The 10,955-nt window shown below is 52.2% G+C and overlaps 1 protein-coding gene across 1 annotated transcript; it reads right to left on the bottom strand.

Moving 5' to 3' along the window:
* Positions 1-44: 44 nt before the first annotated feature.
* Positions 45-2,852, bottom strand: LOC116502145 (NAD(P)(+)--arginine ADP-ribosyltransferase 2-like). Its single transcript, XM_032207903.1, has 2 exons — positions 2,060-2,852; positions 45-109 (listed from the first exon to the last, which is right to left on the bottom strand). Exons 1-2 carry the CDS (start codon positions 2,850-2,852, stop codon positions 45-47), a joined length of 858 nt encoding a protein of 285 aa, XP_032063794.1.
* Between the last annotated feature and the right edge of the window lie 8,103 nt (positions 2,853-10,955).

Below are 10,955 nucleotides of genomic sequence, written 5' to 3'. Positions count from 1 at the left end.
CCGTGCCACTGCTGCGGGGCTGAGCCAGCGAGCGGCTGACGAACCTATCCCTCTGCAGCTGGTCCCAGGCACAGAGAGGAGCTGTGAAGGGCAGTGCCCAGCTGGTGGCCTGGAGGAGAAAAGCCAGCGGCCATGCAGAGAGCGCCTCACCCGCCGTCCGTGGCACAGACTGACTGCCTCATGCACCTCTGGGCCCAGTGACACCAGTGCCAGGGCTGGTCTGCTGGGGCTCACCCCGGACCATGCTCACAGCAGGGCTCGGCAGCACCCGGCACCAAGCAGCACCCAGCCCCCAGGACAGGGGAAGCTTTGTACCACTTCCACATTATTTTGCGTTTTTCCAGCTTCCCATTTTTAGCAACTTCGCAGCCAGACAAGGCTTGCACCCTCACCTGGACCCAGCCCCAAAACCTCCACAGGTGGTTCCACGTCTCGCGGACTGCTGGCAATGAAAGTTCAGACCCAGGCAGGGATTTGACCACTTGTAGTGGATTTATGAGGCAAAATTTTGGTAGTGGGGGGCATAGGGGTGGCTTCTGTGAGTAGAATCCAGAATCTGCCCCACGTTAGATAAAGGCCGAACTGCTGGCCAGAGCCAGTCCAATAAGTGATATTGTTTGTGCCTCCGTGAGAACATATTTAAGAACAGGAAAACCAAAACTGCTGCACAACAGCAGCTGGAGAGAGGAGAGAGAAGCAGCCCTGCAGCCCCTAAGGTCAGTGCAGCAGGAGGCAGGAGGTGCTCCATGAACCAGAGCACAAGTTCCCCCGTGGCCTGTGGAGAGGCCCCTGGTGGAGCAGGCTGTCCCCCTGCACCCATGGGTCCCACACGGAGCAGATCTCCACGCTGCAGCCCCCCCATGGGTGGAGGAGCCCCTGGTGGAGCAGGTGGATGGGGTCTGGGGGGAGCTGCCGCCCACCTGTGGGGCCCCGTGCTGGAGCAGTTTGGGACTGGGGGATGGACCCCGTGGGACGGAGCCGTGTGGGAGCAGTTCTTGAAGGCCCTGAAGGATCAGTTTGGGAAGGACGGCATCCATGGGAGGGACCCCACGGGGAGCAGGGGCACAGAGGGACCGTGAGGGGTGGCAGGGATGAAGCGTCAGGGACTGACCGCAGCCCCCATTGCCCGTTCCCATGCACTGCTCGGGGGGGAGAAGGTGGAAGAGGTGGATGAGGGGAAGGTGTTGGAGTTTGTTTTTTTGTTTTCTAACTGCTCTAGCTTGTTAGTAATAGGCAATAAATGATAATCATCTTCCTACTCTGAGTCTATTTTGCTTGTTACGATAATGGTTGAGCGATCTCCCTGTCCTTATCTCAACCTCTCCTCCCTCTGGCGCTGCCACTGCCCCCGGCCCCTCTGGGCACTGTCGCCACCAGTCCCGCAGCCGGCCCTAGGCCCGGCGCCGGCGGCAGCGCCGTGTTGTGGGCTGATCCCCGCAGGGCTGTTCTCTCGGGCACGCTGCGCTTGGGTCTGCCGTTACCTCAAGCCTTCGGGCCTCGCACTGGGCACCAGAAGGCCTGCTGTGCTTGAAGCTACAGGCAGCTCAGCACCGCACAGCCGCTCGCTCCCCTCCTCCCCAGCAGGGCTGGGGAGAGAAGGGACACTTGGATCTGGCTGCAGGAGCTGGCACTGAGCTCACTCGCACACACAGAGGCCTCGCCAGGAGCTGGCACGTAGTCCTCTCAGCACGCGTACACATGGGAAAGGCTGCGAGTGTGCAAAGAGAAAAGCTTTAATGAGAAAATGCGACGATAGGACACACAAACACTGACCGGCCCTTTTATACCCCAAACAAACCCCTCAGCAGGTCCTCCTGCTCCTCCTTCTCTACACACGGCCATGCCTCCACACAGCAGCTCCACATTATTTCAGGCTCCCCAGGCTTCCCAAGCCAGAGGTGTTGCCTTCACCACGAGGCTCCCCTTCCCCTCACAGAGCCGGTGGCACGGGGCCCCCGTTCCTCTGCAGCCATGGCTGGAGGAGCGCGGGGAGCACGGCGGCGCCTCCCCAGGGCTGAGCCCATCTCCTGGGGGCACCCACCCTGCTGCCTGCCATTACCATTCACCAGTGCACAGTTGTAGTTGCTGCACACACCATGGGAGTGGAGATGAATGATGCTTCTGCTGGAGTAACTCATGACATTGGTGACCTTGAAGACCTCATAGGGTGGGATGAGGACTTCTTCCTCCTCAGGGTAGAAGGAGAAGTTCTGGATGGGAACACCATAGCAGGTGTGCACAATGAATAAAGAGTCCTGGCCAAATCTCTTGGTAGCATTCTTCTTGATGGATGTGGAGGCGAACTGGCCAAAGCGGACGGTCTGATGGCGGCGGGCCGTAAAGCGGATGCCCCTGACACTGCGGTAGACATCGTAGCATCTGCGGCCCTGGGCTTTCCGCAGAGTGTGCAGGGCCTTGGTCAGGAGGAAATGCATTGTCTTGAAGGGGAAGTGTTGCAGGTAGTGCTCACGGGAGCGCCCACCCTCACGTACTGCTGCATTGAGCTGGCGGTACAGGCTTGTACAAGAAGTGTATGCCAGCACGGCCACCGCGTACTCCCGCCGCAGCACCTGCGGTTGGATGGAGTTGCCCCATTGCTCCCGCCACCTCTCCTCTGCTCTTCTCCAGGTCTTCGCGTACATGTCGTTTTCAAACTCGGTGCCGTTCACTATTTTAAGCTCCTCTTCCATCTCGCATCTGCAGCCCCAGTACTGGTCATCGAAGGAGTTCTGGGCCATGTCCATCGCCACCTCAATGATGGGGCCGAGGTCTTGCTCACGGGTGCTGCTGGCAGCCAAGGTGCCAGCCAAGGTGCCGGCCAGCAGCACCCAGCCCAGGCCGAGGTGCTCCATGTGCAGGAAGCTCCGGGGGTCCAGCCACGAGCGGGGATGCCCCAGGCAGCGCAGGACCCGGTCCTCTGCAACCGGCTGAGCTCAGCCGCTGAGTGCAGCAGTACAGGGCACGGGCGTCTGCTAGGGGGAGAGCGCAGGGTCGGAGAAGGCTGCAGGGAGAAGCGGAGCAGATGCATCAGGGTCACCTCCAAAGCCGCCCATGGCCCCCCTGGCACCAGAGGGAAGCACCCGCAGTGTGTGTCCCCAGCCACGGCCACCTGGGTCTTCCCCACCCTGATACCGGCCCGGACTCCAGCCCAGCTACTTGCATCAAACACCGCAGACACCTGGGTTCCCCCGTGCAGCCCCGACATCCTCTGAGGCCGCAGCTTTTGTGCCAGGAGTAGCCCTGGTGCTGCAGTGAGATGTTACCTCTGCTCTGTTGCATGCAGGACCCACGGCTCGGCGCTGCTGCAGGGTGCGTGGAGCTGGCTGCTCTGCCTTTTTATAGCAACCCCCAGACAGTTTGTGTTCCAGCCCCCCATGACCACCCAGTTGCTGCTGGGCTGTTGCAAAAGGCTGCAGGGAAACCAACAGGAAATCGCCTTTTATCAGTTGCCCATGCTCTAGGGCGTGCGTGTGTGGGTCCCAGTCCCATGGGTGCTGAGAGGTGAGGAGCAGGCTCTGCAGCCCTCAGTGCAGAGGGGCTCCGGCAGGAGCAGACACTGGCTTGTCCTGGTTTTGGCTGGGATAGAGTTGCTTTTCATCACCGTAGCTGGTGTGGGGCTTTGGTTTTAGGATGAGAATAGTGCTGATAACACACTGATGGCTTAGATGGTGCTGAGCAGTGCTGACACAGAGCCAAGGACTTCTGTGCTTCTCACACTGTGGCGGGGTTGGCTGAGGGGCAGCCATTGCTCAGGGACAGGCTGGGCATGGGTCAGAGGGTGGTGAGCAATTGTTTTGTGCATCACTTTCTTCAGATTTCTTGCTTGCTTATTTTCTGTCTTTCTTTCTCATTAAACTGTCTTTCTCTCAGCCTGCCAGTCTGTGCACTGTTACTCTTGTCAGCTCTCTCCCCTTCCCCCGGTGGGGAGGTGACTGAGGACGTGGCTGTGCGGTGCTGAGGTGCTGAGCTCTCTGCTGCATTACACCACAGCGGTGCTTTTAGCACCTAGGGTGAGTCCGGAAGGTACCCGAGATACTGTGAGAGATCCACAGACCTGAGCAGACAATGCTAGATGGGACAAACTGCTTTAGAATTCGTGCCCATGCTACATTTGTTTAGCAGCCCCTGGTTGCAATGCTGATTTATTTGCTCTCCAGGTTGCCTTGTGTAAGCCCTCTCCTGCTGCGTATGCTCCCCGTGCTGCCATCAGCACCTCCGAGGGCTGCTTGAAGGCTGCTGGGGGCAGCTGGCTGTGCCTTCCCCAGCCTGGTGTGCGTGGGGTGTGCGGCTGCATTCACCAGCAAACTTTAGGCTGGACCAACCAGCCAGTACATGGGCCAAGTGCATGGGCCAAGTGCATGGGCCAAGCCCCAGCATGCTGCAGTGATTTGTGTCTCTTTGGAATTGCCAGGGTGATGACACACCTTTTTGAAGCATTCTGCCTGTTTTTTAGGATTCTGCAGTTTTTCAGGGGTGAATATCCAAAGCACTGCAGGTGCCCACTGCTCTAGATGCCTGTTAAAGGACAAGGACCGCTCTCTCACTCCCCCTCCTTAGATGAGGAGGGGAAGAAGTAAAGCAAAGAACAACACATGGGTTGAGATAAGGATATTTTAATTAAAGGGAAATAATAATAATAATAATAATTAAATATTATTATGAACTAAACAATTTAACTAAAGGGAAAAAAAAAAGGAAAGGGGAAAACGTAGGGGTAAAGGAAAAAAAAAAGGGGGGGAGGAAAACAAACAAATAAAACAAATGAAGGCTGTGTGGAAGTGCAGAAGAAAGAAATTGCTCTCTACTTCCCACAAATGAGTGATGCTTGACCACGTCCTTGAAGCAGGGCCTCAACGCATGGAGCCGGTGTTGAGGAGGAGGACCGACGTTTTCACGAGAGCCCATCACTCCCACTCCCCTCTTCTTCTTGTTCCCACCTTTTATTGCTGAGTGTGACACCACATGGTATGGAATGTCCCTTTGTTTGGTTTAGGTCAGCTGCCCTGGGGATGTTTCTCTCCTCACTTTTTTGCCCACCCCCTAGGAGGGTTAGAGAAAGGCCCAATGCTGTGCCACTGCTGCTCAGCAGTAGACACAACACTGGTGTGATCCCACTGCTGTTCCAGCTCCAAGTACAGAGTACGGCACTGTATGGGCTGCTGCCGGGAAAGTTAACATCCCAGCCAGACCCAGTACAACCTCCACCCCTTATTCCATAACATTTGTGTCACACTCAGATCCCCATACAAGTATTCTCATCATTATTCCTTGTCCTTTAACAGGACAAGGGTTTAACAGGGCAGGATTAATAGGCAGGTGTATCTTTTCATTCCATAGGTCTTTCTTGGAAAATGTTCATAAGAACTGTTGATGATTAGGTCTTCCTCTGCCAAAGTGGCCACTCAGGGCAGGTGGAGTTGGATGTCTGGATGCCAGCACCAGCTTAGCTCAAGTCCTTGTTGCACTGCGCGGCTCCTTGCAAAGTTGACCTGTCGTTGATCCTACAGCGTCTTCCTACAACATATAACTTAGATTACAGATTAGTTTTCTCTCAAGGTCAAATCTCCTTGAGGCACACACTTGATGTCCCCATTCTTTTGCATGACCCACCAGGTATACTCTGGTCCTTGGGCGAAGACAATCCCATGAGTGGGTTTGCCTTTTCCAGAGGCAGGAGCAACCCACACTGCCTTCCCCATCCACCTTCCTATATGCACTACGGGAACCCTAGCTCCTTTCACAGTGTGTAGGGGTTTTGTTTTGGCAGGACCAGCACAGCTGTCAGACCCCCTATTGTTAACTAGCCAAGTGGCTTCTGGTAGATTTATGTCCCCTTGTTTCCAAGTCCCAGCCCCCAATGCTCGTAACATAGTCTTTAACAGTCCGTGGTACCTCTCAACCTTCCCAGAAGCTTGTGGGTGATAAGGGATGTGGTACACCCACTCAACACCATGCCTCTTGGCCCAGGAGGTAACAAGATTGTTTCGGAAATGACTCACATTGTCAGACTCAATTCTCTCTGGTGTACCATGACGCCACAATACTTGTCTTTCCAGGCCCAAGACAGTGTTTCGGGCCGTGGCATGGTTTACAGGGTATGTTTCCAGCCACCCAGTAGTTGCTTCTGACACGGTGAGTATGCACTGTTTGCCTTGGCGTGTTTGTGGGAGTGGTCCGATATAGTCAATTTGCCAGGCCTCACCATATCTAAACCTTGTCCACCTCCCCCTGTTCCAGGGAGATTTTACCTTCGTGGCTTTCTCGATTGCAGCACAGGTCTCACACTGATGGGTAACCTGTGTGATGGCCTCAATGGTCAGGTCCACCCCTCGATCACGAGCCCACCTGTATGTGGCATCCCTCCCCAGATGTCCTGATGTTTCATGGGCCCATCGAGCTACAAACAGCTCACCCTTACGTTCCCAGTCTAGGTCCACCTGAGCCACTTCAATTTTCGAAGCTCGATCCACTTCTGTGTTGTTCTGATGTTCTTCAGTAGCGCGACTCTTGGGCATGTGGGCATCTACATGACGTACTTTAACATCCAGGTTTTCTACCCGGGCAGCAATATCTTGCCACAGGGTAGCAGCCCAGATAGGTTTACCTCTGCACTGCCAGTTGCTCTGTTTCCATTGCTGCAGCCACCACCACAGAGCATTTGCCACCATCCATGAGTCAGTGCAGAGATACAGCCATTTTTCTCTTTTGGCAATCTCTAGGGCTAGTTGTATGGCTTTTACTTCTGCATACTGACTCGACTCACCTTCCCCTTCCATGGCCGCCACAACTCATCGTATGGGACTCCACACAGCAGCTTTCCATTTCCGATGGCTCCCTATCACACGGCAGGATCCATCAGTAAACAACGCATACTGCTTTCTGTCTTCTGGCAACTCATTGTATGGTGGTGCCTCTTCAGCACGAGTTACCTCTTCTGTTGGCACTCTGAAATCTCTGCCTTCCAGCCAGTCCATAATCTCTTCCAGGATTCCTGGGCGATTGGGTTTTCCCATTCGAGCCTGCTGTGTAATTAACGCTATCCACTTACTCCATGTAGCATCAGTCGCATGGTGTGTAGTGGGAATTTTCTCTTTGAACATCCAATGTAACACAGGTAGCCGTGGTGCCAAGAGGAGCTGTGCCTCTGTACCCACATCTTCTGAAGCAGCTCGAACACCCTTATATGCTGTGAGTATCTCTTTTTCAGCTGGGGTGTAATTGGCTTCTGATCCTCGGTAGCCCCGGCTCCAGAAACCCAGAGGTTGACCTCGAATTTCTTCTGGTGTTTTCTGCCAGAGGCTCCAGGTGAGGCCATGCTCCCCAGCTGCAGTATAAAGTATGTTTTGCACAGATGGTCCAGAACAGACATGCCCAAGGTCTACTGAACGAGCTATTTCTTGTTTGAGTTGTTCAAAGGTCTGTTGTTGCTTGGGGCCCCACTCGAAATAGTTTCTCTTTCGAGTCACTCGATATAGAGGACTCACAAGCTGAGTATAGCCTGGCACATGCATTCTCCAAAATCCCACAAGGCCTAGGAAAGCTTGCGTTTCTTTTTTGCTAGTTGGCGGAGACATTGTCATTATTTTATTGATCACATCCATCAGAATATGGTGACATCCATCCTGCTATTTTACCTCCAAGAACTGGATTTCCTGTGCAGGCCCCTTGACCTTACTCTGTTTAATGGCAAAACCAGATTTCAGGAGAATTTTGGAATTTGGATTACTTTCTTCCCTTTCTCAAAAACTTCTGCTGTGTTCCCCACACGAGGATGTCATCAACGTACTGCAGGTGCTCAAGAGCTCCCCTTTGTTCCAGTGCAGACTGGATCAGTCCATGGCAAATGGTAGGGCTGTGTTTCCACCCCTGGGGCAGTCGATTCCAGGTGTATAGGATGCCCCTCCAAGGGAAAGCAAACTGTGGCCTGCATGCTGCTGCCAAAGGGATGGAGAAAAATGCATTAGCAATATCAATTGTGGCGTACCACTTGGCTGCCTTTGACTCTAGTTCGTACTGGAGTTCCAGCATGTCCGGCACTGCAGCACTCACGGTGGCGTGACTTCATTCAGGCCTCGATAGTCCACTGTTAGCCTCCACTCGCCATTAGACTTTCGCACTGGCCATATGGGACTATTAAGGGGTGAGTGAGTCTTGCTGATTACTCCCTGACTCTCCAGTCGGTGAACCAACTCATGGATGGGAATCAGGGAGTCTCGGTTGGTGCCATATTGCTGTCGGTGCACCGTTGTAGTAGCAATTCGTACCTGTGCTCTTCAACCTTCAGCAATCCTACAACACAAGGGTCTTCTGAAAGGCCAGGCAGGGCAGACAGCTGCCTAATCTTCTCTGTGCTCAAAGCAGCTATGCCCTTAGCCAAAAGCCCTTAGGAGCCCCTCTTCTTGCTGCTGTATTTCCTTTCAGTTCACGTACCCGAGCAGCTAGGGTTGAGGTAGGTACACCATCCCATTTCCTCATATCCTCCCCACGGTCACTCAAATAAAACCAAAAGGTGCCACGTGGTGTGCATCTTGGGTACTCTCTCTCTTGAGCAGGCAAATGCTGATTCTTAGTGGCTGAAGCATCACTCCGTCTAGATGAGGGGGAATATGGGGAATATGCTCGTTCCACGAGGTGGTCAAGTCTTTCAGACAGTTTCTCCACAGCTGAGACACAGGACCATAGTGGAGCAGAGAGGTTGTCTTCATATTTTTGAAGCTGGCAGGACAGATTATACACTGTTGGTCCCATCCCCTCATCCCAGCTAAATACTGCCAGGGTACTGGCATGTGCTGGTGGTGCACTCTGCACAAATTTACGCCACATGGATGTTGTGCACTGGACTTCATCGGGATCTTGAGGTGTCTGGGCATTGTCCAAATCACTATAAATCATCTCCTGCACAGCTAATTCCCGCAGATGCTGGAGACCTTTATCCATAGTTGTCCACTTGCCTACGTGATATACAATATCTTCCTTATGGGGATATCTTTCTCTCACAGCTGCCAGGAGTCGTCTCCAGAGGCTGAGGACCTGTGCTCCTCTCCTAATTACTTAGTCCATTTCTCTAGAGAGGGATCCCAGCTGCTTGGCTTCATTGCCTTCTAATTGTAGGCTACTGGCCCCAGCATCCCAGCATCGAAGCAGCCAGGTGAGGATGTGTTCACCTGGGCGTCAGCCATAATCCTTTCGTATTTCTCGCAACTCACTCAGCAATAGGGATTGAGTCGTTTCTGATTCCTTTATGATTTCCAGCTCTTTTTCCTGCTGTTTTTGTGATGGCTCTGCTTTAGAGGTGCCTGCCATTTCCCCTTTTTCCTCCTTCTTAGGAGAGGCTTCTTCCCTTACTAAACGAGCTGACCTCCGTTTCCATTGTTTTGACTTGACTATGGGGGCGACTGATACCATAGTCTGTTGGTCCTCTGGGTCAGCCACAGCGTGTGTTATCTGGTCATCAGACACAGAAACTTCCTCCCTCTCTTCAAGGTGCTGGATGATGTTAAATAGTGTTTGATGGGAGTAAGCCAGGACCCAGCACAATGCTGCAAGCTGTCGTTCTCCAGCATTATCACGGTCAGGACATACAACTCTCAAACATTCTACAAGGTTTTTAGGATTTTGCACTTGCTCAGGGGTGAAGTTCAAAACTATTGGAGGAGACACCCGTGACAAGTATATGCCAACATCATCCCACACACCTTGCCATTCGCCACAAGACTGTTTCAAGACAGATTCCCAGGTAAGCTTTCTAAACAATCGACTAATCTTAGAGAGAAGAGGAAACCCGTTATTCAGAATTAGAAATAGCAATACATGGGTTACACATGGCTGTTCAAAATACTCCCAAACTGTGGTAATTAGCCCACTGTGAAAGAAGGAAAAGGTACCATTCCTGATATTATTAATAAACTGGTATCCAGATGAGGAAAGGAAGGCAGTGTAGTTCTGAATATTCCCTAAAAGATAGTTTCCATGAGACCCAAATGATAACAGCGCAGAGCCTGAATGCCAGATTAAACTCAAGGCCAGTGCTTGGCAGCACAGCGAATTAAAAAAAAATGAACACAGATTGTAGCACTTTGTCGGATCGGATATATAGGAGAAAGGAGACCATGACACGGATTGCATGACATATGATCAAACAAGCCATTATTAACAGGACACTGAACATGGTTACTAGCAAGTAAGTGTGTTAGTTGTACGCGCTTTAATCAATTCTATTGTTATCTCAACCCTTCGAGCCCCACGTTGGGTGCCAAAAAGGACTGTGGTGGTTTTACTGTGATGGGTAGCTAAACACCACAACCGCTCTCTCACTTCCCCTCCTTAGATGAGGAGGGGAAGAAGTAAAGCAAAGAACAACTCACGGGTTGAGATAAGGATAACTTAATTAAAGCAAAATAATACTAATAATTAAAGAAAGATTATTATGAACTAAACAACTTAACTAAAGGGGGGGAAAAAAGAAAAAAAAAAAAGGAAAGGGGAAAAGGGAAGGGGAAAAGAAAAAAAAAAAAGAAAAGGAGGAAAACAAACAAATAAAACAAATGAAGGCTATGTGGAAGTGCAGAGGACAGAAATTACTCTCTACTTCCCACAAATGAGCGATGCTTGACCACGTCCTTGAAGCAGGGCCTCAACGCACGGAGCTGGTGTTCGAGAGGAGGACCGACGTTTTCCCAACAAGAGCCCACCCCTCCCCTCTTCTTCCTGTTCCCACCTTTTATTGCTGAGTGTGACACCACATGGTATGGAATATCCCTTTTTTTGGTTTAGGTCAGCTGCCATAGTGATGTTTCTCTTCTCACTTTTTGCCCACCCTCTAGGAGGGTTAGAGAGAGTCCTGATGCTGTGCCAGCACTGCTCAGCAGTAGACACAACACTGGTGTGATAACACTGCTGTTTCAGCTCCAAGTGCAGAGCACAGCACTGCTTGGGCTGCTGCAGGGGAAGTTAAC

The sequence above is a fragment of the Aythya fuligula genome, chromosome 1 (assembly GCF_009819795.1).
Source record: "Aythya fuligula isolate bAytFul2 chromosome 1, bAytFul2.pri, whole genome shotgun sequence".
NCBI lineage: Eukaryota > Metazoa > Chordata > Aves > Anseriformes > Anatidae > Aythya > Aythya fuligula.
The sequence above is the reverse complement of the archived record's forward strand: the minus strand, read 5'-3'. Positions and strand labels throughout refer to the sequence as shown.

What these genes read in the sequence shown, in the direction of transcription:
- LOC116502145 (XM_032207903.1), bottom strand. Translation starts at nt 2,852, where the DNA reads ATGGAGCACCTCGGCCTGGGCTGGGTGCTGCTGGCCGGCACCTTGGCT. An exon ending in CAACTGTGCACTGGTGAATG is followed by an intron (nt 110 to 2,059) that starts GTAATGGCAGGC and finishes TTTCTCCTCCAG; the next exon opens with GCCACCAGCTGGGCACTGCC.